This window comes from Tinamus guttatus, unplaced genomic scaffold (genome assembly GCF_059628265.1).
Source record: "Tinamus guttatus ecotype Peru unplaced genomic scaffold, ASM5962826v1 Tinamus_guttatus_pri_ptg000546l, whole genome shotgun sequence".
Classification (NCBI taxonomy): domain Eukaryota; kingdom Metazoa; phylum Chordata; class Aves; order Tinamiformes; family Tinamidae; genus Tinamus; species Tinamus guttatus.
In genome coordinates this window covers 2,387,641-2,413,547 of record NW_028289080.1, presented here as the reverse complement: position 1 = coordinate 2,413,547, position 25,907 = coordinate 2,387,641, and the positions used below count along the sequence as shown (strand labels likewise).

General features: G+C 67.5%; 6 protein-coding genes across 7 annotated transcripts; 4 read left to right on the top strand and 2 right to left on the bottom strand.

Moving 5' to 3' along the window:
- Positions 1–293: 293 nt before the first annotated feature.
- Positions 294–2,250, top strand: CLP1 (cleavage factor polyribonucleotide kinase subunit 1). Its single transcript, XM_088534306.1, has 2 exons — positions 294–914; positions 1,554–2,250. The coding sequence occupies exons 1-2, from the start codon at positions 309–311 to the stop codon at positions 2,223–2,225; spliced, it is 1,278 nt and encodes a 425-aa protein (XP_088390432.1). The 5' UTR covers positions 294–308; the 3' UTR covers positions 2,226–2,250.
- A 3,024-nt stretch (positions 2,251–5,274) lies between these two features.
- ZDHHC5 (zDHHC palmitoyltransferase 5) lies at positions 5,275–10,501 on the top strand. The gene is made up of 10 exons (XM_088534308.1): positions 5,275–5,445; positions 7,217–7,338; positions 7,425–7,755; positions 7,840–7,942; positions 8,112–8,203; positions 8,279–8,411; positions 8,699–8,822; positions 9,165–9,277; positions 9,352–10,220; positions 10,296–10,501. Exons 1-10 carry the CDS (start codon positions 5,342–5,344, stop codon positions 10,438–10,440), a joined length of 2,136 nt encoding a protein of 711 aa, XP_088390434.1. The 5' UTR covers positions 5,275–5,341; the 3' UTR covers positions 10,441–10,501.
- A 1,336-nt stretch (positions 10,502–11,837) lies between these two features.
- Positions 11,838–13,121, bottom strand: MED19 (mediator complex subunit 19). Its single transcript, XM_088534154.1, has 5 exons — positions 12,925–13,121; positions 12,372–12,628; positions 12,180–12,276; positions 12,002–12,096; positions 11,838–11,919 (listed from the first exon to the last, which is right to left on the bottom strand). Exons 1-5 carry the CDS (start codon positions 13,115–13,117, stop codon positions 11,851–11,853), a joined length of 711 nt encoding a protein of 236 aa, XP_088390280.1. The 5' UTR covers positions 13,118–13,121; the 3' UTR covers positions 11,838–11,850.
- A 260-nt stretch (positions 13,122–13,381) lies between these two features.
- On the top strand, positions 13,382–14,905 carry TMX2 (thioredoxin related transmembrane protein 2). Of its 2 annotated transcripts, XM_088534194.1 has the most exons (8): positions 13,382–13,594; positions 13,671–13,731; positions 13,805–13,918; positions 13,989–14,065; positions 14,136–14,242; positions 14,324–14,389; positions 14,474–14,603; positions 14,708–14,905. In XM_088534194.1, exons 1-8 carry the CDS (start codon positions 13,406–13,408, stop codon positions 14,840–14,842), a joined length of 879 nt encoding a protein of 292 aa, XP_088390320.1. In that variant the 5' UTR covers positions 13,382–13,405; the 3' UTR covers positions 14,843–14,905. The 2 variants fall into 2 exon arrangements, with proteins under 2 accessions (XP_088390320.1, XP_088390319.1); XM_088534193.1 differs by having other exon boundaries at positions 13,405–13,594; positions 14,324–14,603.
- A 335-nt stretch (positions 14,906–15,240) lies between these two features.
- Positions 15,241–15,771, top strand: SELENOH (selenoprotein H). Its single transcript, XM_088534191.1, has 3 exons — positions 15,241–15,354; positions 15,434–15,579; positions 15,660–15,771. The coding sequence occupies exons 1-3, from the start codon at positions 15,242–15,244 to the stop codon at positions 15,758–15,760; spliced, it is 360 nt and encodes a 119-aa protein (XP_088390317.1). The 5' UTR covers position 15,241; the 3' UTR covers positions 15,761–15,771.
- Positions 15,772–16,047: 276 nt separating this feature from the next.
- On the bottom strand, positions 16,048–20,051 carry LOC148592651 (uncharacterized). The gene is made up of 2 exons (XM_088534248.1): positions 19,961–20,051; positions 16,048–16,589 (listed from the first exon to the last, which is right to left on the bottom strand). Exons 1-2 carry the CDS (start codon positions 20,049–20,051, stop codon positions 16,048–16,050), a joined length of 633 nt encoding a protein of 210 aa, XP_088390374.1.
- Between the last annotated feature and the right edge of the window lie 5,856 nt (positions 20,052–25,907).

The following is a 25,907-nucleotide window of genomic DNA, read 5'->3' as shown; positions in this document are numbered from 1 at the left end:
AAAGGGACTAGGGACCCTCAAACCAAGCCAGGAACCCTCCGAACGGGGCTGGGGACCCCTGAGTGGGCCGGGACTTGGCCAGGGACCCCCGAACTGCAATGGAGCTGGGACCGGGACCCCAGAACCGGGCTGGGGACCTCTGAGTAGGGGTGGCGGGACCAAGAGCCTCCCAAAGTGGGCCGGGACTCCCGAACCGACCTGGGGAGCCCCGGACCGGGTCAGCCCCGGGGCAGGGACCCCCGAGCCGGGTTTGGGGGCGCGCGGGGCTGCCCCTGACGCCCCCCGGGCGCGGTGCCCCCAGCGCGGCCATGGCGGACGAGGGCGGCGACGAGAAGAAGCAGGTGGCCAAGTTCGAGCTGGAGCGGGAGACGGAGCTGCGCTTCGAGGTGGAGGCGTCGCAGACGGCGCAGCTGGAGCTGCTCACCGGCATGGCCGAGGTGTTCGGCACGGAGCTGACGCGCAACAAGAAGTTCACGTTCGACGCGGGCGCCAAGGTGGCCGTGTTCACGTGGCACGGCTGCTCGGTGCAGCTCAGCGGGCGCACCGAGGTGGCCTACGTCTCCAAGGACACCCCCATGCTGCTCTACCTCAACACGCACACGGCGCTCGAGCAGATGCGGCGGCAGGCGGAGCGCGACGACGAGCGCGGCCCCCGCGTCATGGTGGTGGGGCCCACGGACGTGGGCAAGAGCACCGTGTGCCGCCTGCTGCTCAACTACGCCGTGCGCCGCGGCCGCCGGCCCACGTTCGTGGAGCTCGACGTGGGCCAGGGCTCCGTCTCCATCCCCGGCACCATGGGCGCGCTCTACATCGAGCGCCCGGCCGACGTCGAGGAGGGCTTCTCCCTGCAGGCGCCGCTCGTCTACCACTTCGGCTCCACCACGCCGGGCACCAACATCAAGCTCTACAACAAGGTGGGCGCCGGGGGGCTCCGAGGGGCACGGGGGGCTCCCCAGGACCGCGCGGAGGAGGAGCCGCACGGCTCTCCCGGCCGGGGCGTCTCGCTGCGTCGCGGCTGCTGGGGGTGGAAGCGTCGCAGGTCACGGAATCCCGGAGTGGTTGAGGTTGGAAGGGACCTCTAGGGATCATCCCCCTGCTCCAGCAGGGACACCCGGAGCACGGGGTGGCATCCAGGCGGGTTTGAAGATCTCCAGAGCAGGAGCCTCCACAGCCTCTCTGGGCAGCCTGTCCCAGGGCTCTGTCACCCTCACAGTAAAGAGGTTCTTCCTCACTTGGAGATGGAGCTTCCTGGGCTTCAACTTGCACCCGTTACCCCTTGTCACTGGCCATCGCCAAGGAGGGTTTGGCCCCATCCTCCCTGCATCCCCCGCCTTGGGTTTTTGTACCTCTAGACCACATCCCCCCTCGATCTCGGCGCTGCCTTGACACGGTTACCCAACGAGGAGCAGCGGGGTCCTGCCCGGGGGCTGCGGGCGGGGGGCCTCGTGGCACGGAAACGGCCGGGATGGCGACGTGCCCGGCCGAGGAGCGCTCGGAGCGCCCGGGGCTCTGTGCGTCCCGCGCGCCGACCCTCCGCTCCCCCCCGCGCGCAGATCACGTCGCGCCTGGCCGACGTGTTCAACCAGCGGTGCGAGGTGAACCGGCGCGCGTCCGTGAGCGGCTGCGTCATCAACACGTGCGGCTGGGTGAAGGGCTCGGGCTACCACGCGCTCGTGCACGCCGCCTCCGCCTTCGAGGTGGACGTCGTGGTGGTGCTCGACCAGGAGCGCCTCTACAACGAGCTCAAGCGGGACCTGCCGCACTTCGTGCGCACCGTGCTGCTCCCCAAGTCCGGCGGCGTCGTGGAGCGCTCCAAGGACTTCCGCCGGGAATGCCGCGACGAGCGCATCCGCGAGTACTTCTACGGCTTCCGCGGCTGCTTCTACCCGCACGCCTTCGACGTCAAGTTCTCCGACGTCAAGATCTACAAGGTGGGCGCCCCCACCATCCCGGACTCGTGCCTGCCGCTGGGCATGTCGCAGGAGGACAACCAGCTGAAGCTGGTGCCGGTGACGCCGGGGCGCGACATGGTGCACCACCTGCTCAGCGTGAGCACGGCCGACGGCGCCGACGACGCCGTCTCCGAGAGCAGCGTCGCCGGCTTCATCGTGGTCACCGGCGTGGACCTGGAGCGCCAGGTGTTCACCGTGCTCTCGCCCGCGCCGCGCCCGCTGCCCAAGAGCTTCCTGCTCATCATGGACATCCGCTTCATGGACCTCAAGTAGGCGCAGGGTGGATGGCCGCGGGACAGGCGCCAGCGGGACGGGCGCCCCTTCGCGCCCTTTTTACCGAGTTTTGTAGTAAAGTGTCTGCACTCACTGCCTGCCGGGTCCCGCCGTGTGTTCCAGGACCCGCTCGGGATGGGACGGGGTTTTCCCGCCCCCCGCGCCGCTTTTTGGGGACACGGGGCCGTTTTAGCGCCTGGAGTGGGGGCGGGGGGGGGGTCGGGCGGTGCCACTCGCTGTCGCGGGGGTGCCCGGGCGCCCCCTCCCTCCCGCGCGGGACATGGCACGTTCCGCGCACGCGCGTTCAGCCCGCGCCGCCCTCGGCTGGCGCATGCGCCTCATAGCGGCGGGGGTGGGCGGGGCCGCCGCCCGCCGGCGCGCATGCGCGCTGGGCTCCCCCCGCGGGCGGGGACGCGCGCCGCCGGCGGGCCGTGCGCAGGCGCGGCCGTGACGTCGCGCGCAGCCGCCCCGCGCGGCGCCGCTCCGAGCCCGCGAGCGCCTGGGCCGCGCCGCCCCGGTGAGTCCGCGCGAACCGGAACCGCCCTCCGCCGCGTCCCCCCCCGCTTCCGGCCCGCCGGCGCCGTCCGCCCGCCCGCCGCCGCCGCCGCGCGGAGGCGGGTGTCCCCCGGCGCGCTGCGGGCGAGGCGGCGCCGCGGCGGCGGGCACGGCAGGGCCGCGCGGGCGCACCGGGGCGGCTCGGCGGGGACGGCGCCTGCAGCCCCTCACGGGCGCCCGGGTCCCGGCCCGTTCTCGGGGACGGGGCGGGAGGCGCGGCCTGGAGCTCCTCGCGGCACCGGGCCCGTCCGGGCGGCGGTTCCGCCTCGGGGGGACGGGACCGACCCCGGGCAAAGCGCGGCGAAACGCCGGGGGCCGCGCGGGGGGCCGAGCGGCCGCCCTGTCCCTCCGCCGCCGCCTCGCTGGCTGGTCCGCCCGCACGCGGGGAAGCCCGGGAAGCCCAGGCCGGGAAGCGCCTCCCGACGCCCAGAGGGGCCGAGTTGCTATTCCAGGGATGCGAATGCGGGAGCTGCTCCGGCAGCGGCGGCCGCGGAGGCGTCGGGTCCCCGGAGAGGGAGGCCGGGGGTAGCCCCGGAGGCCGCGGGGCGGCGGAGCCCGAGCAGCCCCGGCTCTTTGGAGCGGGTTCGGATCGGAACGCGCCGGCAGCAGGTAAAGCGCATCCCGCCTTGGCGGGATCTGCCCTGGCCGGGAATTGCGTCAGCTGGAAGGAATTGTTTGTGGGAGCCGCGCAGGTAGGTGGGTGCCCGCGCCGGCCTGGGCGCCGCTCACGGCGTTCCCGGGGAGGCGCCGGGGCCGTCCCGCGCGCTCCGAGGAGGCTGTTGGCGGGAGCTGGGAACGTCCCCGTCGCGGGAGGAGCGGCTCTTGTCCGGCGCTCCGGCCCTTGGGAAGGCCGAGGCGCAAAGGTGCTGGGAAAGGAGGAAACTGGAGGCCCTGCGGGGCCGTAACCGCAGCAGAGGCGGCGCCGGCGGGAGGAGGAAGGGGAGGCCGTGGAGGGCCCTTGTGCCGGCAGAGGGGAGCCCGCGGGGCTCAGCGCGAGCCTGGACAGCGGGATCGGCCCTGGAAATCTGGAGTAGGGGCAGGAGATGGGGAGCGTCGCGTGCCGAGGCCTGACGGCCGCCCGGGGAGCGGCCAGGAGCAGGGCGCAGCGCTGGGGAAAAGGGGCGCCGCGGCGGGGAGAGCCCGGAGCGCCGGAGGAGAAAGGGAAGGGAGCGAGCGGTGACACGCGCGGCTTGGCAGCGAGGAGAAAGCCGCGCGGCCCACGCCTCGTTTGGCGGCCGGTTTAATTGCGCTAATGCCGTCATTAAGCGCGCCTCTAATTTGGGGCTGCAGTTTCTCCCTGCCCTCGCGCGGGCTTTAGTCAGCGCCGAAAATCTCCCCTAGGAGACGGGCTCTGAGGAGCAGGAGGGGAGGCAACCGCCATGGCAAAGGGGTGACCGGCGGCTGCGGCCCCGCGCGCGCTGCAGGGACCTGGGGACAAAAGCGGCGGCGTCGGAGGTGCCGTCGCGCTCCGGTTGGGCTCGGGTTGCTCCCGCCGTGGGAAGTCGGCACCTTTGGACTCGCTAACGCGGCTGGAAAGCTGCGGGGCTCCGTTTCCCCTCTTCAAATCGATGTGTGCCCTGGCGAGCAGCGCGGCTCTTCCCCTTCCTTTGCCCTGTCGATTTGCATCAGTTTTGTGTTTCTTTTTCTTCCAGGTGAGGCGGCGGCGTTCCGGATGCCAGATTGTACTGATTTTATGTAGGTGTTTTTAAAAAGCAATGGATTAATGAGGAGCGACTTCATTCCGTGGAGGGGAGGAGAAAGAAATGGAAGGGCAGCCTGGAAGAGACTGAGCTCCCGCTCCGCACCCCGCAGGCCATGGACGAGACGGGCCTACTTTGCAGAGCCCAGCGTCTCCGGGGGCTCTAAAACGCTTCCCAGAAAACTCTGCTCCGGATCTGCACCGAGCCAGCGCTTCCCGGGAACGGTTGGATGAAGCACGTGGGGATTGGGGAAGCGGAGCCCGCGGCCGGGCCCGGAGCGTCGGCGGGAAGGAGCGAGTAGGAAGCGGCGGAAAACGCGCGATCCCCTGGCCCTTCCCCGGCAGCCCCCCTGGTGAAGGAAGGATTTACAGCTCAGCCTCGCACCAGCTGTTCCTCGGCTTTACCAGTCCGGAGCGAAATAAATAAAATTAAACAGCCCCCGCGGCCGCCGGCCCCCGAGCCCGGCGAAAGCGGGGAGAGAGGGAGCGCGCGCGGCGGCGCCGTGCGAGGAGTCCCCGCCGCAGCAGCGAGCGGAGCATCGCAGAGGACACGCGGCTTCCCCGGGATTCGGGAGCCGCTCCCCATCCCTCGCCGAGGGCTCCATGAGGACCTGCAGCTCGCGGGCCCTTGCCTGACCAAGGGAAGCTCCGAAGAGCCCTCGGCGTCTCCTACCCCGAAGCTGCCCGGAGTTTTTAGTGGTTGTTCTTGACACCTCCTCCCTCGGGCGCCCGCGCGGATCCGCCCGGGCTCCGGGACGTTCCCACTGCGCTCGGCGCCCGCTCCGAGCCCGTTCCGCGTCCGCGCTGCCTCCGGCCGGGCCTGGGCTATGCTGCAGGGCGGCTCTCCCACTGGAGCTCCACCATGCCAGCAGCATCCGCAAAGAGGTTCAAACCCAGCAAGTACGTCCCGGTCTCAGCTGCTGCCGTCTTCCTAGTGGGAGCCACCACCCTCTTCTTTGCCTTCACGTGAGTCCCAGCTGCAGGGCCCGAGGAGATGGCGCCGCTCGAGGGGATGCCGGATTTGGGGGAGGAACGCTGCGTTTTGGACGCGTTTGGGGGTACCTGGCCCTTGACAGCACTGCTGCGACAGCCCTACCTGGGCTCGGCCCGCGCTGCTTGTCCCCTGTGGACGTGGTGAATCCCAGCGAGGCGCCTGGCCGTGGCTCGCGGCCGGTTTCCTGCTTTCCCCACGTATTCGCAGGGCTCGGGGGGCTGCGCTCTGCCCCCGTGGCACTGCCTGTGCCGGCCCCGTCCTGCGGAGCCGCGCCAGGCACCGGGAGCAGCTCCGGGCGCCCGGCAGGCCGTGGCGGCACCCAGGCCATAAAAAGGGGTAACTTGATGACTAAGGGCCGAGCCGCTGCCGTTCCCCGCCGGGCGGGCCGGGAGGCAGCTGCCGGTGTCATTCAGGAGCGCGCGCGGCGTCGGGCAGAGCTGCTCGGGCCGCAGGTCGCCGGGTGCTGCTTGGCTCCTCGGCTGCATCGAGCAGCGTGGCGAAATGCGCGGCGCTGTCGTGTGGCAGCGCGGGGAATTCGCCGCCTGCTTTTCGGTTTCCCTCGGGATGGGTCTTGGCGGGCTCTGCCGCCTTTGCCGAGAGCCGCACTGGTGGTTCTGGTCCATCCTGGTGACTGCAGCCCCGGGGTGAGGGCGCTCTTTAATTGATTACCTTTAATTAGCGGCAGCCGCGCGGGCACCGCGATGAGTGCGAGGGCAGGGCAATGCTCCCCGTGCGCGCTCGGTGCCACTTCCCGCGCGGCTGGCGGCAGGCGGGGGGCCCTCGCGGCCCCTTTGGGTGCCGAGTGTCTTCCAGAGCACCCCGCAATCCTGGTGGCCGCTGGGGCTGTGTGCCCCCCTGGGCTGGGGCGCTCGGGATGCGCGTCCCTCCGGAGAGGAGCTCCCAGCTGGCAGCGGGATGACTCGGGCAGGGTTTTCCAGGCCCCACCACGGGGAGCAGAGGTTGCTTGTGGCGAGGCTGTGAGTCCAACCCTACTGCCAAAGGGCCCTCGTGCGGTGCCCGCCCTGCCGGGTCAGAGTCCAGGGTGGGAAATGCGCTGTGTCCCGGCTCCAGGCGCGCCGCCGCTGCCTCCTGGTGGGAAAGGCTCCGTGCTTGGAGCCCAAGGGAGGTGATGGGAAGGTGCTTGCGCCCCGGGCGTCCCTTGGCATTCCCGAAGGGCCATGGCGGGCATGCTGGCTCCGGCCCTTGCCACGGCCCCATGTGGGGAACCTGGACTTTCTCCGCTTAATCCCGAGGTAAAGCGGGGCCGTTGCCGCTGGCTCCTCCTGGGCCACGCTCCATATGTCGCCCTCCTCCTGCTGCTCGAGCCGCTCGGCGTTCCTGCAGCGCGGGGGGCAGAGAGGGGCCAGATGCTGCCCTAGATCCGCAGGATTAAAGCCCCGGCAGCAAAGCGGCTTAGGGAATTACGGTGGCGCCTTGCAGGGGGAAGCCCACGGGGGGCGCTTCCCTCCGGGCCGGCGACACGGGATCCCAGCTGGGACGAGGGCGCCGCCGGTCCAACCGGCTCGGCCTGTTCCTGGAGCTCTGGCTGTGGCGCGAGCGGGGAGGTTCCCTGGCGCTCGGAGGTGCCTTCCTGGCAAAGGCAGTGCCAGGTGTCCCGCGAGCCGCTGGGCGCTTAGAGCTTCCCAGCGTTGTGAGCGAGCGGGAATAGGGGCGCGGGGGCTCCCGCGCGTGGGAGCCGCGAGGCCGGTGCGGCTCAGCGGCTCCCCGTCCCCGTGCGTGCAGGTGTCCGGGGCTCAGCCTCTACGTGTCCCCGCTCATTCCCGCCTACAATGCCGTCGTCTTCCTCTTCGTGCTGGCCAACTTCAGCATGGCCACCTTCATGGACCCGGGCATCTTCCCGCGAGGTGAGTGCCCTGCGCTGCCGCGGGCGGGAAGCGCCGCGTGCGGCGGGCAGCGCCTCGCTGACGCTGCGCCGGCCTCTCCCGCGCAGCCGAGGAGGACGAGGACAAGGAGGACGACTTCCGCGCGCCGCTCTACAAGACGGTGGAGATCAAGGGCATCCAGGTGCGCATGAAGTGGTGCGCGACCTGCCGCTTCTACCGGCCGCCGCGCTGCTCCCACTGCAGCGTCTGCGACAACTGCGTGGAGGAGTTTGACCACCACTGCCCCTGGGTGAACAACTGCATCGGGCGCCGCAACTACCGCTACTTCTTCCTCTTCCTGCTGTCACTCACCACGCACATCATGGGCGTCTTCGGCTTCGGGCTGCTCTACGTGCTCTACCAGGTGGAGGAGCTCTCCGGCGTGCGCATGGCCGTCACGTATCCTCTGGCGCGCGCGGGGCGGCGGGCCGCGGCGGGGCAGCGGGCAGCACAGCGGGGCCCTTCCTTAGCCGCCTGCCCTAGCATGGCCGTCATGTGTGTGGCCGGCTTGTTCTTCATCCCCGTCGCTGGCCTCACGGGCTTCCACGTGGTACTCGTGGCCAGGGGTCGCACCACCAACGAGCAGGTACGTGCGGGGGCCGCGGCAGGCTCCGAGGGACCGCGCGCGCGCGCCGGGGCTCCCCGCTGTACCGAGGACGGACACGGAGCCCTGCGAAGTCCCTGAGGTGGTTGGGGCGCTCGGGTGCCCCGGAGGCTCCCTGAGGTCCCTCAGTGCCATGTTCGCCGTCCCTCAGGTGACGGGCAAGTTCCGCGGCGGCGTCAACCCCTTCACCAATGGCTGCTGCAAGAATGTGAGCCGGGTGCTGTGCAGCTCCCCGGCCCCCAGGTAAGGGGTGACAGGGACGGGGGACAGTGTCGCTGTGGGCTGCCACGATCCTCCCGTGCCCTGTGTCTCTGCTAGGTACCTGGGGCGCCCCAGGCCTGAGCAGACGGTGCTGGTGCGACCCCCATTCCTGCGGCCCGAGGTGTCGGACGGGCAGATCGCCGTCAAGATCATGGACAATGGGATCCAGAGCGAGCTGAGGAGGACGAAGGTGAGGAAGGCGGGGATGAGCGCCCGGTGCCTGTGAGTAAAGAGCCGAGCGAGCCTGGTCGTGCCGTGCCCGTCGCCCTCCGTGTGCTCCTGCTCTGTGTGTCCCCGTGGCGCGGGACTCGGCACCCGCTGCCGTCGCCCTGTCCCCTCGTCCCCGGCAGCAGCGCCCGGCGCCACCTTGGAGCACTGGAGGCCACGGAGTGGCGAAGGCCGCGGCAGCAGTGAGAGCCCGTGCGGCGCCGCGGGGCCGTGCCCGCTGAGCGCCCGCTCTGCGCTTTGTCTCTGCAGTCCAAGGGGAGCCTCGAGGTGACGGAGAGCCAGTCCGCGGACGCCGAGCCGCCGCCGCCGCCCAAGCCCGACCTCGGCCGCTACGCGGGCCTGAGGACGCACTTGGCGCTGGCCACCACCGAGGGTAAGGGGGGCCCACGCCAACCCAGAGAAGACGCCGCAATGCTTGGTGGCCAGCTCTGCTTGGGCACTGCCGGGCCTGTCCTGTGCCGCCGTCCCGAGGGAGCGCAGGAAGGGCAGGCACACGGGGGGCTCCGTGGCAGCTCCGCAAGGCCAGCAGCTCTCTGGAGCAGCGCTCGCCCGCATCACGTCCCTCCTCGTGCCCCGTCTTTCCCGAGCCCTTCTCTGCCCTGTGGCTATGTGTGTGTGTCCAGGCTCGGAGCCGGTTATGGCGCGCGGGCGGGCAGGGTGGCAGTGCGTGGCGGGTGCCGCGCGCTGCAGCGTGTCCCCTCTCCTCCCCGCGCAGACAGCGGCCTGCTAGGCAAGGAGAGCCCCCCAACGCCCACCATGTACAAGTACCGGCCCGGCTACAGCAGCAGCAGCAGCTCGGCCGCGCTGCCGCACTCCACGAGCGCCAAGGTAAGGCTGCGCCGCGGCGGCGCCGCGCGCGCACCGCCCGCCCGCCGTGACGCCCGCGCTCCCTCCGCCCGCAGCTGAGCCGCGTCAACAGCCTCAAGGAGCCCAACGCGCTGGGCGACGGCAGCCGCAAGCCCAGCTACCGCTCGGAGCCCAGCCTGGAGCCCGAGAGCTTCCGCTCGCCCACCTTCGGCAAGAGCTTCCCCTTCGACCCGCTCTCGAGCGGCTCGCGCTCCTCCAGCCTCAAGTCGGCGCAGGGCACGGCCTTCGAGCTGGGCCACCTGCAGTCCATCCGCTCCGAGGGCACCACGTCCACGTCCTACAAGAGCCTGGCCAACCAGACGCGCAACGGCAGCCTGTCCTATGACAGCCTCCTCACGCCCTCCGACAGCCCCGACTTCGAGTCGGTGCAGGCGGGCCCCGAGCCCGAGGCGCCCGTGGGCTACACGTCGCCCTTCCTGTCGGCGCGCATCGCGCAGCAGCGCGAGCCTGACCTGCACGGCCGCTTCGCCGCCGCCGCCTCGCCCAAGCACGCGGCGCCGCGCGCGCCCTCGCCTGTGCGCTACGACAACCTCTCGCGCCACATCGTGGCCTCCATGCAGGAGCGGGAGAAGCTGCTGCAGCAGCAGGCGCCGCCGACCCGCGCCGCCGCCGACCCGCCCGACTCGGGCATCCAGTCCACGCCGGGCTCGAGCCACGCGCCGCGCGGCAGCTCCTCCTCGGACGATTGCAAGCGCTCGCCGCTGGGCAAGAACCCGCTCACGCGCCCGGCGCCGCCGCGCTTCGGCAAGCCCGAGGCGCCCGGCACGGGCGCTGCGATGCGGGCACGCGCGCTCGCCGCCCCCGAGCCGCCCGCCGGCCCCGCGCCCGCCAAAGCCGCGGCCCACGGCAGCCCCAAGGCCGCGGCGCAGCCGGAGCCGGAGGAGGTTGCACTGCTGGTGCCCAAGTAAGTTTTGTGGGTCCCCCCCGTCTGCCCTTGCTCTGTGCCCTCCCTTGCTCATGCATCATCTTCCTCCCGCAGGGACGAGGCGCAGCTGCGAGCAGCCTACAGCAAATCCAATGGGCAGCCCAAGAGCCTGGGCCCCGGTGCCCTGAGCAGCCCCACGCGCGGAGGGGTCAAGAAGGTCTCCGGCGTGGGGGGGACCACGTACGAGATCTCCGTATGAGGGGCCGAGCCGCCCGCCCCGCTCCCCTCCTGGGAGCCCACGGCCCCTGTGCGCGCACGGACGCTTCTTCCTGGGGAGGGGGACACGACACGGGTGAGGGGGGACGGGGCCCCCAGCCCCGGTGCTTTTTCCTTTACCCCCCGCCACGGGGGCTGCGACGAGGGGGAGGCCGCCGTGCGCCACGGAGAGACTTCAGCTGCCCCCCGGCACCGGGGCGCCCGGGCCGGCCGCTCGTGGGCCTTGTGCAATCAGCCGCTCGCCTAGCGTGGTAGGACCGGATTGTTTTTAAAAGCAGAATACTTTTTTTTATTATTATTGTTACGGATTCTATTTTTTTTTCCTCTTTCCGAGTTACCAGGTGTGTGTATATATAAATATCTATATATAAATATAAATATTAAAAAAAAACAGAGAGAAGAAACGCTATATGTCCTGCAGGGCACGGAGGGAGCCGCCCCGCAGCCCTGCTCCCGAGCTCGGAGAGGGGACGCGGGGCCGGCGTGGACTCCGCGCCCCCGCCGGAGGGGGCGGATGGACAGAGGGATGCGGGGGGTTCCCCCAGGACGAGGTGCTTTTAGCCTCCCCCCTTTTCCTTCCTTTTTGAGCCCCTGGGCTCCTCTCAGCAGGGGAAAGGAGGAAGGGGCGAGCGCGGGGGCGCTGGTGCTCACCGGCCTCTCTGCACTCACTCTTTTAGCCATTCTCAGTTTTTAAAAATGTTTCCCCGGGATTTTTTTTTTTTTTTTAAAGGGGTCTGTCCTAGTTTTCTCCCCATCCCATGGTTGTTTTTATGTCCCGGGCGGAGAAAAGAGGAAGGCTGAGGGGGAGGGTGGGGGCAGCTCCCCCAAGCAATACTTCCCAATATTTCCTCCTCCCATGCCAAAAAACACGGCCGAGGGGGGCCGGCGCTTCGCCCCCTTCCCTGAAACTGCCTTGCGGGGTAGCCCGAGCCAGGCACCACCAGGGCTGCTCCAGGCACTACTTGACTCTTTTCTCCACGGCAATATTCTCCTGCGGCCGCCGCAGGGCCAGGCCCTTGGGTGGGATTTTTGTTTATTTTTTGTGTTTTTTTTTCCGTTTGTTTTTTAATTCTTACTAGCCATTTTAAAAACGAGGAATAAAAGGATATTTAATGAGCCAGCCCGGCAGGCCTGTGTGTGTTTTTTTCGGCGTCCCTGCCGCAGGGTCTCCCCTTTGCCTCCCAGCGCGGGGAGAGGCAAGGGGGTTGCAGCAGAGCTGAGAGCCCCTCCTTGGAGCACAGACTTTAATTAAAGGTGAGCAGTAATAAAAAAGAAGAGATGCAGGGAGCTGTTGGGGCAGAAAAGGGTCCAGGTGGCACCCCCAGTGGAGTCCGTGGGGCTGCCCCCCTGCCCAGGGGTGCTGAGGGCCGGGGCCGTGCCCGGAGCGGGCGCCTCAGCGCAGGCTGCTGCTGCTGCTGGCCTGGGAGCCGCCCACGCCCGGGTGCTCGGGGCTGTGCCGGTTCTGCGGGGGAGACACAGGCGGCCCCGTGAGCGCCCGGAGCTGCGGGAAAGGGCCGCAGCGGCTGCGGGCTCTGCCTCCTTACCTTCTTCTTTTTCTTCTCCTTCTTCTTCCTCTTGCGCTCAGGGTCCTCCTCCTTTTTCTTCTTTTTCTTCTTGTGGTCGGAGTCCGAAGGGGTTTCTGCAGAAGGGAAAGAGCTGGGTGAGCTGCCTCGGAGAAACACCCGTGAAGGGCATGGGGTGGCCACGAGCTGCCTCCCTCACCAGGTGGGACGGGGTCCTGCGTGCGGCTCTGCTTGTGCTTGTGCTTGTTCTTCTTCTTGGGCGGCTGGATGTGCATGAGCCGGCACTGCTCCGGCAGCTGCGCAGGGAGGGAGAGCACGAGGGGCCACGTGAGGCGGTGTCGGGGAACCTCCCCACGCCCCGTCCCGCCCCACGGCCACTGCCGGGGCTCACCGGGCCGGCGTGCAGGCGGAAGCCCGTGAGCATGGCGCCCGTGAGGGGCGTGAAGGAGCTGCCGCAGATAGGTGGCTTCTCGATGAGCGAGCGCAGGCTGCTGTTGTCGTGGGAGCCGGGCAGGTCAATCATGCCGGGCAGGTCGGGCAGGAAGTTGCTGAGCTTCTCCTTGACCTTCTTGCCACAGAACTTGTTGTACGCGTGCTCCAGGTTGTAGTGCGTGATCAGGTTGGTGCTGCCCGTCAGCTCCGTGCTGCCTGCGGGGCGGCGGCGGCGACATGGGCCCCGGCGGTAACATGGCCGCCGCCGCCGCCCTCCCCCCTCGACCCGGCGGCGCGGGGCACGACGGGACAGCGGCGCGAAGCCCCGCGGCCCCATTGGCTGACACAGCCCACCGCCTCGCCCCTCCCATTGGCCAGCCGCGCTGCTAGTTCGCACCTGCCCGCCCCGCCCCCACCTTCCTATTGGCGAAGCGCGCAGCCAATCACCAGCCCCTCGGGCAAAGCCCACCTATGGCGCGCGAGGCCCGCCCCCCCCAGCGAGCCGCGCGTACCGGGCAGCTCCCGCAGGAGGTAGAAGGGGCCGGCGGCGGCGGCCTTGCGGGCCGCGTCCTCGCCGGGCGGCGGCGCGGCGGCGGCGGGGGGCGGCCCCACGCCCGGCCCCGCCGCCTTGGCCGGCCCGAAGCCCAGCGCGGCGGCGGCGGCGGGCGGCTCGGCCGCGCCGAAGAGCGCCGAGAAATTCTCCATGCTCCCGGCGTGCCCCGCGCCGCCCCGCCCCATGGCGGCAGCCCCGCACCGCGAGCGCGCGGCGTCCATTGGCTGAGCACTACGCTGCGCCCCGCCTCCTTCCCCCCCGTTGCTAGGCGCCGCGCTGCCCCAGCCTCCCGATTGGCCGCGTCCTGCTGCTTGATGCCGGAAGCCGGGCGCAGCCCCGCCGCCCCATTGGCCGTGGGGCTGACGGGCAGGCGCGCGGCCCAGTGAGCGCGGCGCGGCCGTACGGCGGCCGGGAGCGCTCAGCCGCGGCGGCGGGGGAAGATGGCGGTGCTGGCGCCGCTGCTGGCGCTGCTGTACTCGGTGCCCGAGCTGTGCCGCTGGCTGGCGCGGCCCTACTACCCGCTCTCGGCGCTGCTCGCCGCCGCCTTCGTGCTCGTGCGCAAGGTGCCGCCGCTCTGCCGCGGGCTGCCCTCGCAGCGCGAGGACGGCAACCCCTGCGACTTCGACTGGGTGAGCGGCGGCGCCGCGGCGCGGCCGGGCCGGCGCGGCCGCCCCGCGCTCACGCGGCCTCTCCCCCCCGCCGCAGCGCGAGGTGGAGATCCTCATGTTCCTGAGCGCCATCGTCATGATGAAGAACCGCCGCTCCAGTGAGTGCGGCCCCGCGAGCCGGGAGCGCCGGGGCAGCCGCTCCCGCGCCTCACGGCCTCCTCCCGCCCGCAGTCACGGTGGAGCAGCACATCGGCAACATCTTCATGTTCAGCAAGGTGGCCAACGTCATCCTCTTCTTCCGCCTCGACGTGCGCATGGGGCTGCTCTACCTCACGCTGTGCATAGGTGAGCGCCGCGGCGGGCGCGGGGCGGCGCCGTGCCCGCGCCGTGGGGCTCAGCGGCGCTGCCCTCGCAGTGTTCCTCATGACGTGCAAGCCGCCGCTCTACATGGGCCCCGAGTACATCAAGTACTTCAGCGACAAGACCATCGATGTGAGTATCCGCTCGGGGGGCCGGGGGGCAGCGCCGGGCCCCGCTGAGCCCTGGCGTCCCCACGCGCCAGGAGGAGCTGGAGCGTGACAAGCGGGTCACGTGGATCGTGGAGTTCTTTGCCAACTGGTCCAGCGAGTGCCAGTCCTTCGCCCCCATCTTCGCCGACCTTTCCCTCAAGTGAGCGGTACCCGCTGCGGGGGTGGCAAAGGGGGCTGCAGAGCCACCTGCGGTGACGCTCATGCCCTGTGTCCCCGCCAGGTACAACTGCTCGGGGCTGCACTTTGGCAAGGTGGACGTGGGCCGCTACACGGATGTCAGCACCCGGTGCGCTGAGGCCGGGGATGGCGCGAGGGCCTCGGCTCGGAGGCCGCCCCGGGGTCACTGTTGCCCTGTGCCCTCTTGCTGCAGGTACAAAGTGAGCACCTCGCCGCTCACCAAGCAGCTGCCCACCCTCATCCTCTTCCAGGGCGGCGCCGAGATCATGCGGCGCCCGCAGATCGACAAGAAGGGCCGTGCCGTCTCCTGGACCTTCTCAGAGGTAGGTGGGCGGGCGCCCCCCAGCCGGCCGCGCAGGGCGTCCGGAGGCTCCCGGCGCCCTGGGAGGCTCTGGGAGGCCGCAGCCGGGTGCCGTGCCGGACACAGGAGAACGTCATCAGGGAGTTCAACCTCAACGAGCTCTACCAGAAGGGCAAAAAGCAGGCGAAGCCCCGCGGCGACGACGCGCCCGAGGAGGCGCCGGAGCCCGGGGCTGCCGCCGAGACCAAGAAGGACAAGTAGGGGCCGCCCCCGCCGCAATGTCAATGTCGCTGTCACCCTCAATAAACGTGGCCGCTACCGGCACCCGTCGTGTCCTTGTGCTGTTGGGGGGCGTGGCCACGCGGGCGCCGCGCTGGGATTGGCTGCGCTTTCCGCGCGCACAACAAAACAGCGGGAAGGCGGGGGGGGGGGGTACCGTGCACGCGCGAACGGGAGAAACGGCGCCGGGCGCGGCGGAAGGGGAGGGGCCGGCGGGGCGGGGCCGCCAGTGGCGCCGGGGCTGCGAGCAGCCGCCGTGACCGCCCCGCTCCGCCCGCGTTCCGCTCCCGTCTCCTTTCCCCCCCGGCCCCGGCGGTGGTTCCGCCCGCGCCGCTCCCCGCCGCCACGTGCTCGGCGCGGCGGGTCCCGCCTCCCCGCGCCATGGCCCCCCGCCGCGGGAAGCGCCGCGCCGCGGAGCCGCCGCAGCCCGAGGGCGCCGCGGAGCCGCCGAAGAGGCCGCGGGACGGCGGCCCCCGCGTCGTCATCGAGCACTGGTGAGAGGCCGCGCGGGGCTGGCGGGGGGGGCCGCGCCAGCCCCGCCGTTAACCCGCTCCCTCCCCGCTGTCCCCGCAGCAAGAGCTGACGCGTGTTCGGGCGGCAGGCGGCGGCGCTGAGCGCGGCGCTGCGCGACGCCCGGCCCGGCCTGCCCGTGGACATCAACCCGGCGCCGCCGCGCAGGGGCAGCTTCGAGGTGTCGCTGCACAAGGACGACGGCAGCAGTGAGTGCAGGTGGCGGCGGGGGGGGGGTCCGGGGGGGTCCCCGGCAGCCCCTCACCCCGCGCCCCGGTGTCGCCTGCAGCCGTGGAGCTCTGGAGCGGCCTCCGCAAGGGGCCCCCGCGCCGGCTCAAGTTCCCCGAGGCGGCTGCCGTGGTGGAGACGCTCAGGAGCAGCCTGGCCTAGGGGCAGCGCCGCCCGCCGCGACACCCCCATCCCCGACATCAGCCCATCTCCCGCGGGGCCGGAGCGTCCGTGAGGAGGCGGGATGAAGCACCCAGTCCCGCCTCTGATGCTGCAGCTCCCCCGTCGGGAAAGGGCCCTGGCTCTGCACCCCTCCCCAAAAACCACCCTCTCCCCGGTTTTGCAATAAAAGGTGGATTACACTCACGGCTCCAGCGCTTTAATCCCGGCTGGCTCACGTGCTGCTGGCACTGCGCGCGGCGGGACCCTGCGGGGCCCCGCGGCCACCCCTAGCTCAGCACATCCACGTCCATGTCCGACTCGGAGGAGGGGTCTGGCCGCACGCAGATGGCGCCCGGTGGCAGCAGCGGCTCCGCGTGGCCCACGTCGATCTCCTCGACATCCTCCAGGCTTTCGGGAGGCACCCGTGCGGCCTTCCTGGGGCGCTGTGCGCGGGGCAGAGCCTTGGCAGGGGGCGAGCGACGGGGGCTGGCGTGGGGCCCGTCCCCTGCCGCCCTATCCCAAGGCGGCTCCGGGCGCCTCTCGTCCTTCACCACCTCCCAGCAGCCGGGGTTCGTGGCCCTGCGCAGCTTCACGGGCCCCACAGGCCCCGTGGTGGGGCAGCCAGGCCGCTTGGCGCGCGGCAGCAGCTTCTGCGGCGCGGTGCCACGGGCCGCAGGCCCCTTCCCAGCCGTGTCCGGTGGCACCGCGGGCCGGAGGCAGCCGCGGTTGAGGCGCCAGCGCGGAGCCGGCTTGGCCAGGCGCTTGCCCTCGAGCTGCAGCGGCTCCAGCTCGGCCTCTGACACCTTTTCCGAGGGCGACTCCAGCTGCGCTGCGAATAGGGAAGACACCAGTTACGGAGCGCCCGCATCTCCGGCCGCCCCCCAGCCTCGGCACCGCCATTTGCTGCCGTGGGGCACCAGAAGGGCCCTTGAGGGCACAGGGATCAGCTCAGCCGCCAGGGGGCGCCGGCTGTGGGGGTACGGGGTGAAAAAGTGGGATTTGGGGGCAGGAAAGCAAGGGGTTTCTTGAGGGCAAATGGGATTTTGAGGGGATAGACATGTTGGAGGAAAAGCGGGATTTGGGGTGGACAACCAGGAATTTTGGAGGAAAAGTGGCATTTGGGGGCAAGAACCAAGGAATTTTGGAGGAATAATGGGATTTGGGAGGGGGGGCAACCAAGCAATTTTGGAGGAAAAATGGGGTTTGGGCACCGAGAACTAAAGAATTTTGGAGACAAAGTGGGATTTTGGCAGTGAACATGGAAGATCTTTGGAAAGCAGGTAGGATTTGCAGAGTAAAACCAATAATTTTTTTTTGGGGGGGGGGGAGCGAGGTTTTTGGTGAAAAAACAAGGGAAAGAAGCAGGATTTTGGATAGATAACCAAAGGATTTGAGGAAAAAAAAAAAGAGAATTTTTGAGGTAAAAGTAAGCAATTGAGAGGGGGAAGCAGGGCTTTGGGTAAAAAATGAAAGATTGAGGTGAATTCAGGATTTGGGGGAAAAAGCAGGCAGTGCTGCAGCCTCCCTCAGCGGGCAGCGCGGTCCCGGTTGGGGTGTGGGGGGGGGGCAGCCTACCTGCCGGTACCGGCGGGCTCGAGGAGGTGAGAAGCAGTGGGGCGGCCCGGCTGCCGCCATTAACACCCCAGCGCGCGGCACGTGCCCCTGTGCCAGAACCTTCCCCCCAATCCTGCCCAGCAACCGCGCCGCCACTGGCCGCCGCGCCGGCCAATCGCAGCGCCGCTCGCGCTCCGGCGGGAAGGCGTCGAGGGAGGGCGCCGCCGACCGTTAGTCACAAAATGGCGCCGCGACCGTTACTGGCAATATGGTGCCTCCCTGTCTTTTTCCCGCTCGTGCCCCGGGGCTCTTTGCTGAAGGTATCAGAGCGCCGCCTTTGAGGGCTGCTCAGGGGAAAAAACCTTCTTTTGAGAAGAAGGGCTGCTCGGGGGCTCGCTTGGGAGCCATCTTATCTCACTGCGTTGGACCCTGAATCCTGTCACTGGGAGGCTTAAGTACTGCTGGCAAGAGAGAAATACCTGGGGTGTGGGCGAGAAGGTCTTCCCAGCATGGTGGCACTGTCTTGCCTTGCACTCGCTCAGACAGAGCCGCTCAAGGTTTTGTTTTGGGGCTTTGAAAAACTGCCATGGCCTCGTGCGTGAGGAATGGTGTTTTCCCACTTTCCTGATGCCTGTTGGATGGAAGGAGGCGCACCCAAGCACTGAGCAAAAAGAGGTGGATTGATGGTGGGTATTCTGGAAACCAGCCTTCGTGCGAAGCAATGCTGCCCACTTGGAGAGTTGGGAACGCGCTTGATCGTTTCATAAAGCCTCCATTGTAGCAACATCTGCGTCAGTCGCTCCGCACACAGGAACAACAATTATAATAATCCCAGCCCGATCGCCTGGAGATATGAGCCGCTTCTAAAAAACAACCAAAGCGGGTGGAAATTTTGAGAGCTGGAGACAAACAGGAGCCTAAAGGACTCATAATCTACAAACTTTTCTGTGGCCAGTTAACTGCAGCGGCATCCTCTGGTATTTTTGGTGGCTTTGCAGAGGGGTTTTCATGCGTTTCGACACATGGTCCTTGGTCTTTGCTGCATGTGGATGCAAACCGAGGAGGAAAGCGGCTGCTTATGGGTCTGGGCCAGAGGCTGGGGAGGTTGGTGGCAGCCTTTCCACTGACCTCGGGTGGCTTTCACTGAGGCCACAAATACCAGAGCAAACAGCGAAACCTATAATTTTGCATCAAAGCGCTATCATGTGCTTGTAAAAATAGCAGAAAAGTAGAGAAGATGTTTCCTCCCCGCCCCCTGCAATCCTTTGGGATTATAACGATCGGAGCTGTCGCGTGGAAAGCTTGGGTCCTTTGGGAGCTGAAGGATATGGGATGCATCGTAAAGTTATAGATTGAGGTGAGGGGCTTTAGTTTATGCTTAGCGGTCTTGCCTTCCCTGGCGCTTCCTTGTTTTTTATGTCATTTTTTTAAATTATTTTTATTTTTTTTTACGGGGGTCAGCAGAGAAACTGAGAAGGAAATTGCAGCCCAACTGGGCAGATGCTCCGATTGCGAAGGAGCCGGCGATCGGGATAACGCTAACGCTGGAAATTGCTTTGCAGCCGGCTGAGCCGGGGAAGTCGAGTGAAAGCAACGGAGCCGGCGCGCGGCTAAATTAAAAAATTCCAGAGCGCTGATCTCAGAGGGGCTTCGCCTCGCGCCCGAGCGGCTGATCCGCAGGTGAGGCGCAATCCCGCCTTCTCGGCCGCTGCGGAATCACTGCCGTGGGCACTGCGGCCTCTCCCTCCTCGCCCGTGGCCTTGGCTGCCCTTAAACAGTTCCCGATAGGAGACCTGGCCATAACAGCAAAGCCTCCCGTCCTCGCTGCGCGCAAAAGAGGCCTTTTATTCGTGTAACTTTTACCAGGGTGCCCAAAGGTGTGGAATCTACACTGCAAAACAACCGCCAACACCCACCTGTCCCGTGTTACCCTCTCTCTGTATCCCTGTGTTTGTGTTTTTAGGCAGAATCCCGTGCTAAAAATATATTATCTCTCACTCTTTTGTGGGCAAAAGGTTTAGGATGGATCCTTTTCTTTAGCTGTCCAAAAGTAAAGAGTCAAATTAACTAAAATAACTTGGCACCTACAGGCCTGCATTTCCATGTCCTTTCCCGGGCCCATTCTCAGGAGGTTTTTTCCAAGGGCTGGAGGGCAAAGACAACAACCTGTTGGCATTCCCATAAGAAAGGGGCTGCGGAAATGCCTCATTATCCCGATTTAGCACCACACACACGGGGTCGGTGTCTCCATGCCGGAGCCTCCTCTTCCTCCTGCCACCTCCTATAAACAGGGCGTCCTGCCCTGTTCCGGCAGCAGCCGCCTTTTCCGGGCGGCTCGGCTCGTCCGCCTCGGGCCTTGCCGGCACTGAGGGATGGAAGGGGACGCGGAACATGTTATTACACCGAATTACGGTGAAAAAAGGGAGAGAGGGCCGTATTTCCAGTGCTGCTAATGCATCTGCTCTCCCTCCCCAGGAAGCAGCGGGCCAAAGGTGGAGGAGCGGGATTCAGCCTGCCCGCGCAAGGAAGTAGGTGCTAAGTGGGTGTCGAACCAGCTCCGGGAGGGGAAAACTCCCCCTTGGATCCCTGCTGGCGCCATCCCGGAGGTGCCGGGGTCCCCCCCCAACGCCGGGGGCAGTTTCCCACCTCCCCCCGCGAGGGGCAGCTTGGCCCAGGCCCCGCCCCCTCGCCCTGCGGCCGCCCCCGCCGCGCACTCCCTTACAATGGCGGCGGCCATTGGGCGGGCCGGGCGGCGGCCGCCATTGGCAGGCCGGGCGTGGTGACGCGCACGGGGGCGGGGCCTCGGCAGCGCCCCGCCCCGCCGGAGCAACTTCCATTTTAGGTGCGGGAGCGGCGCGGGGCGCACGGCGCGGCCCGGCCCGGCCCCCTCCCCTCCCCTCCCTCCCGCCTTCCCTCCCGCCCCGGCCCTGCTCCCGGCCCGCTGGGGCGCCCGGGCCGCCGCCGCCCGCACCTGCCGCCGCTCCCGGGAAACCCGCGGGAGGGAGCGCGCCGTCTGCCCTGAGGAAGCGGCCACGGTGAGTCCCCTCGGCGCCTCGCGGGCGGTGAGGAGCGAAGGAGGGAGAGAGGAAAGAAGGGAAGACGCGGTGGCCACTCTGGGGCGGCTTCGGGGCTGCGCGGCGGCTCCCAGGGCGGCCGCTGCCCGGGCGCAGACAAAGGGCGCGCGCGTGCCAGCCACCCGGGCACGGCGGCGAGGCGGCGGCCTCATCTCCCGCCCAGCCCCGGTGCCGCTCCGGCCGCGCCTTTGTTCTGGGCACGGCGGCGCCCGGGGAGGCTCGGGCGCGGGGGGTGGAGCGCGGACCACCCGCCCGGAGCGCACCGGCGCCTCCACCGCGGGCCAGCGACCTTCCCCACCCCCGAACCGGGACCCGGCCCTGCGGAGCCTCGGGTGTCGCAGCTGCCACGGGCCGCGCTGTCACTTGGCTGACTCCCTTCCTGCTCCCGTCCGGTGTCTTCTGGGCCAGGAGTAGAGAATCTTACTGAGGCTCACAGGGGAGTAAACGTGGCAAAGTTTGGGCAGCTTCGGACAGTGGCGAGTGGAAGGCCCGGGTGTTGTCGCCTGCTGTGCTGCAGGGTAGCTGGGTACCCCCGTTATGCCCCCGGGCTTTGCGGGAGGCCGTCCAGGCTGCAGAGCTGCTTCTCTTCGAGGGCCAGAGGCCGCTGGTATCCGAAGCGCAGCCGCCGGCTGCTTGGGCTCTTACGCGTTGTGCTGCTGTCGGGCTTGTGCTCAGAGAGCGACACCCACACACCCCCTGTGCCCAGCGCTTACAACTGTGGTGGTTCCAGTTTTCTCCCAGCTGGAGAGTTGCGTGTCAGAGCCCTAATGAATAGGGGCTGTTTCAGGCTTCCCCAGTCACCTTGCTTGCACCGTCCCATGCGGCACTTTGTGGAGACCAGTTCTCATGTTTCTGACTGTTTACTCATTCACTCGAGGAGAGGAGTGTATGTGGGGGGAGAAGAAAAACCAAGCTGCTCTCCTTGCACTCGCTCGAACTCGGCTGGGTTCGAATCGGGTGCATGAAAACGGCCGTCCTTGTTGGCGTTTGATGGTGTTTTGCGCGGAGCCTTCCTGGCAGGGGTGGGCGGATGAAAGCGGCTCGCGTAGCACAGCGTGCTGGGCAGCTTCGCTGTGCCTGCTGTCTCCTCCCTGCCTGCTCCGAGGTCAGGCCCGGATCTCTGCGGTCTGCGAGCCCTCGGAGTCCTCCCTTCCCTAAAGACGGCCTTTGGAGTCGGACGCTGCTGCCCAAACCGCAATCAAGTGGTCCTGGGCTTGTCTCCTATTTCCTCTCCCTATTCCAGCCGCCGACGTGGAGATAAGGCCTCGGCCCATTGTGTTGGGTTCGCGGTGGTTTCGGAGGCCTGGAAAAGCGTGGCGTGACTTGGGTTGTGCCGGGTGGGAGGTTGAGTCCTCAAAGCAGCCTGGGGCTGTAGGGAAGAGTGCTGCTTAAATCTCATGGTGCTGCTATCTCAAAGGATCCACAGGGCTCTTGTCCTGCTTTTTTTTTTTTTTTTTTTTTATTATTATTATTATTATTAAGAAACCCGAATTTTAGCATCTTTTTTTTTTTTTTTTTTTTACTTGTCCCACCCCCCCCCCCACACCCCTTGCTAGTGAAAGCCCTGGGCCGCTTCGGGTGTGTAAAAGGGAGCAGATATCACCTGGCCGAGGTGACAAACCCCACTCCGTCAGGTGGTTGCAACCGCTCCAGAGCTCCGTGTGAGTGTGTGACACAGGGCTTGTCTGGTGGAGGAAATTGTCCTCTGGCACAGAGTGCAAGAATGTGTCTCGACACGAGGCTGCTGGAAAGGGGCTGGATTTACAGGCTTCAGACCAAAGTCCGGGAGTTTCCCGAGGTGGCCGCAACCTGCTCTTTAGGGCGTTGTTCCCCCCCCCCCCCCCTTTTTTTTTCCCCCCCTTTTTTCCTTGTGCAGGCCAAAGAGGCTCTTCAGAAGAAGTTGGCTTTTTCAGAGCTGGCGCTCTGGGGACTCCCCTGGTCAATAGCCGCAGCTTTGGATCATGAGTCAGTCTGTCTCCTGCTTATCTTGTGCCTGTTGCTAACCTGCCTCACTTCCTGCCCCACACGGGTTTTTGGTGGAGATCCCCACATTCGCTGTACTCGGGGGCAAACTGATGAGCAGCTTGACGTGCTCCCTGTCCTGTGTTTTTGGCATGACCTGACCGGCGCTGGAGACCGCGTGATCCTCGTGGCGCCACTTGACAGTTCCCCTCTGGAGGAAGCGGGGTGGAGAGCGGCTTCCCCGTGCGGCTTCCCACTTCCTCCTCGCGGTCCCCCCTTCAAACCACTGGTGCGAGCGGGCAAATTGGTGTTGAAGCGGCACAGGCTGCCGGCACGGATGGAGTTTTGCTAAGGTGCCTGTTGCTGGAGTGGTGTCGTGCAGGGACTGCAACATCCTCAGGCCCTTGCTGTGTGGATGGGCCAGCTTCAGTTGCAGGGACGGACGTGCCAGATCGGCACGGGCGGGTGCTGCTTGCGCATCTCCGTCCAGAGCCGGCCGCTCCTACCCCTCAGGGCGTTGGCCCTGGTGGAAACCAAACCCTGCGCAAAGTTCACCTGCTTCCTGGGCCCTGCGCGTGGCCGAAGGGACCCGGAAGCTGCAAGTGCCCTTACCTGCTGCTTCCTGGAGAGGTGGGAGCGGTCTGATCCTCAGGGAAAGCTGCTGGGCCTCCTGTGCCCCCTTGATCCGCTGGAAAACTTCCAGGACCCCCACATAGGTAGGAGAGCCAGGGCCTGAGGCAGGCGGGATGGGCTCCCTGCCCACAGGGTAGTGGCCTAGAGTAGGAGCTGGACAGCCTGAGAAAAGATGGATATGAAAGGGCTGTTCCCACCCTGGCCAAGAGGAGGAAGGTGTCTGTCTGTTCAAAGTCACTATTTTTCCCCTAGGCCTCCACGTCATGTGGTGCTTTTCCCTGGATGGCTCCTGGATTTTGCCGGTGGCGGGGGGAGCCGGCAGTGGCAGTGCTGCGGGCAGGCAGCTTGCGCCCGCGTGGGTCGCCACCATGGGAGCGTGGGCGGGCAGGACAGGAGTGCGTCGAACTGCAAAGACGAGTTTTTCCGACCGGGAAGGGTGGGTCACTGGTGGCGTTTGCATGTTCCCGGCAGGCCCCTTGCCCGGCGTGCTAACGCATTCTTGGGAGCGTGTTGCTGCACGCGCGCTGCTTCGCCCGGCTCCGCCGCCCCGGGGCGGCCTCGCTTGCTTCGAGGTGCGTGGGGGCGAGCGATGCTGGCAGGGACAGAGGCATTGCAGCTTTCCCCCCTCGGAGTGGGACCCTGAGCCTGTTTGAGGCCTGTGGGGTGCAGTCAGGTCCCACTGGGGTGACCGAGGCTGGGTGGCCTCTGCTCCATGCTCCCTGGGCCGCTTGGGCGGCGCTCACCCGCTCACGGCATTGCCGGCCCCGTTCCAGGGCTCTGGGAGGGGTGCTTGGCAGGACGTTGTGTTTGGAAGCCGACGGGAAAGGGAAGTGGCGTCGGCGCTTCCCGTCTCACCAGGAAACGTGGCTTTCCTTCCCCTCGCTCCCTGCGGGCTTGGGGGGCAGCGGTGCCGGGGCTGGGAAGCCCCTCTCCTGCCTGGCCGGGAGGAGCTCCGGGGACGGAGCTCCCGGCATCGCGCCGGCCCTGCCCTCCCCGCCGCTCCCAGGCCCAGCACGGCTCCGCCGGGCGCCTGTTTGCTCAGCACGCGGCCGCACAGGCTGCGTGACGCGTGCGGGATGGGCAGGGGAAAGGGCGCCCGGCGGAGCGCGAGGGGAGGCGCCAGGAGCTGCCTCTGGAGCGTCCCCTCCCTGGGGTGAACGGAGACTACCCGCTGCGTGCGTGGTAGTTGTTCCCTGGTGAATTCAGGCCCTCCTGGAGGAGGGTGGCAAGTGACATGGGCTCAGGCTTCCAGGACCAGCAGTGCAAATCCTGCACGGCAGGCAGTTCGATTCCCACTTAATCCCACTCTGCTTCCTTGAAGGGCTGCAGAGTGCTGGATGCTTGAGGGTCTGGCCATGAGCGTCCAAGGAAGAAACGATTCAAGGTGCTTTTGATGGATGGGAGGAACACAGGAACCTGGTGGGTGGCTGCTGGTGGCAGGTGCCGGTGCCTGCAGTGACTCCTGGACTGCCACAGCCTCACCGGCGCTCCGAGAGGGACTTTGCTCCCTGGGCTCCCTTATCTCTGCGCGCTGCGCTCGTGTTTGCTTTGCCTGCGGGAGAGAGGCAGCTCGCTGGGAAAGTCCAGCCTGGCAAGGGGAGAGACAGGCATGGGCTGAAGGCCCCGTGGGAGGCAGAGGTGGCCGTGGCCAGGGGTACTGCTCGCCTGGGAGCCGCCCCGCCAGGGAAGCAGGAGGCCGCCGGAGCGCGGCCCGCGCCGGGAATGCGCTGGCCCCGTTCCCAGAGTCGGCCGCTCGCTCGGCTCGCGGGGTGTTTGTTTGCTGCTCGCGCGGCGCCCCCGAGGCCTGGCGCTACCGTGACAGGAAGCGGCAACGCCGGCGGAGGGGGGGGAGCAGCGGGGGGGCAGGCGGCCCGGCTGTGGATGCGCCTGTGAAATCCCTTTGTCCCCGCTGAGCCGCTCAGCTGCAAATTCCCACAGAGGGGAGAGAGAGCCGCCTTTGTGCTGCTCGGGGGCTCGCAGGGGGCGGGAGCAGCAGCCGGCCAGCTGCCCCATGGCCGCGCGGCTGCCGTGCCCGCCCCGCAGCACCCCCGGCCTTCCTCGCGCCAGCTTGGCCCTCGCGCCTGCTCAGGTAGCCAGGGGCCTCCCGCCCCCTTCGCCGCTTTCCCAATCGCCGGCCCTGCATGGACCTGTCCTTGGGACCTGATCCCTATCGCGGCAGTGCTGGGCCCCTGCGCGCTCCCACCGGGGTCCATGGCCGCTTCCTCCCCTGCCGCCTGCCTGCCGGCCCGGTGCGTCCCCGCCCTGCCTCTTATCTCTGCCCTCCTTATCGTCCTCCTTTGGCTGCTGGCCCTGTTCCCTTATAAGGTGCCGGGCTGCGTCCCTGCCTGCGTCCTGTGCAGGTAACTCCCTCGCTCTGGCGGGTGCCTTTCCTAATTTAGGTATGTGGCCTTGGCGGGGGCGGAGGGCGATGTAGACCCGACTGCCATCCATCCTGTGCCAGTCAGAGCAGGTGTCAGTGAGTGGCTCTCCTGCCCCTGCAGCCCGAGGGAGCTTCATGGTGTCCCCCATGTGCTCTGCTGCTCTCGCCAGAGTGATTTGGGCCCAACTCTGGGGCTGTGCTGCGCAGGGAGGCGCCCTGGGCGGTGGCTGTGCCAGCCTGGCCAAAGTCCATCCTGCTGCCCTCAATGAGGGGAGGGTGCCCAGCCTCTCTGCTTGGCGCCGGGGGCAGACACCAGGGCTATTGATCCATTTATTTTTTCACTAATGGGACCCACCGGGAGCCAGTGGCAAATTAACGGGGCTGCGAAGCCGCACATCAGGACAAGGATGGTTGTCCAAGTGATTTGGTTGGTTTTCTTCTCTGTTGTTCCTTTTTCCTGGCAGCAGCGGGAGGGATGCGCCCATGTCCCTTGTGCCTGGGGGTAGAAGCCGCTCTTGGCTGCGCTTGCCTCTCCGCTTTGCCC

Excerpts from the sequence above, each read along its gene's own strand:
- LOC148592651 (XM_088534248.1), bottom strand. The coding sequence starts at position 20,051 with ATGGCCGCCGCCATTGTAAGGGAGTGCGCGGCGGGGGCGGCCGCAGGG. Across the intron at positions 16,590-19,960 it reads GCTGCCCCTCGCGGGGGGAG|CGCAGCTGGAGTCGCCCTCG; the intron begins GTGGGAAACTGC and ends CCCTATTCGCAG.
- CLP1 (XM_088534306.1), top strand. The coding sequence starts at position 309 with ATGGCGGACGAGGGCGGCGACGAGAAGAAGCAGGTGGCCAAGTTCGAG. Across the intron at positions 915-1,553 it reads ACATCAAGCTCTACAACAAG|ATCACGTCGCGCCTGGCCGA; the intron begins GTGGGCGCCGGG and ends CCCCGCGCGCAG.
- MED19 (XM_088534154.1), bottom strand. The coding sequence starts at position 13,117 with ATGGAGAATTTCTCGGCGCTCTTCGGCGCGGCCGAGCCGCCCGCCGCC. Across the intron at positions 12,097-12,179 it reads GCAGGACCCCGTCCCACCTG|AAACCCCTTCGGACTCCGAC; the intron begins GTGAGGGAGGCA and ends TCCCTTCTGCAG. Across the intron at positions 11,920-12,001 it reads AGGAGAAGAAAAAGAAGAAG|AACCGGCACAGCCCCGAGCA; the intron begins GTAAGGAGGCAG and ends TCTCCCCCGCAG.
- ZDHHC5 (XM_088534308.1), top strand. The coding sequence starts at position 5,342 with ATGCCAGCAGCATCCGCAAAGAGGTTCAAACCCAGCAAGTACGTCCCG. Across the intron at positions 5,446-7,216 it reads ACCCTCTTCTTTGCCTTCAC|GTGTCCGGGGCTCAGCCTCT; the intron begins GTGAGTCCCAGC and ends CCGTGCGTGCAG. Across the intron at positions 7,339-7,424 it reads CCCGGGCATCTTCCCGCGAG|CCGAGGAGGACGAGGACAAG; the intron begins GTGAGTGCCCTG and ends TCTCCCGCGCAG.
- TMX2 (XM_088534193.1), top strand. The coding sequence starts at position 13,406 with ATGGCGGTGCTGGCGCCGCTGCTGGCGCTGCTGTACTCGGTGCCCGAG. Across the intron at positions 13,732-13,804 it reads GATGAAGAACCGCCGCTCCA|TCACGGTGGAGCAGCACATC; the intron begins GTGAGTGCGGCC and ends TCCCGCCCGCAG. Across the intron at positions 13,919-13,988 it reads CTACCTCACGCTGTGCATAG|TGTTCCTCATGACGTGCAAG; the intron begins GTGAGCGCCGCG and ends CTGCCCTCGCAG.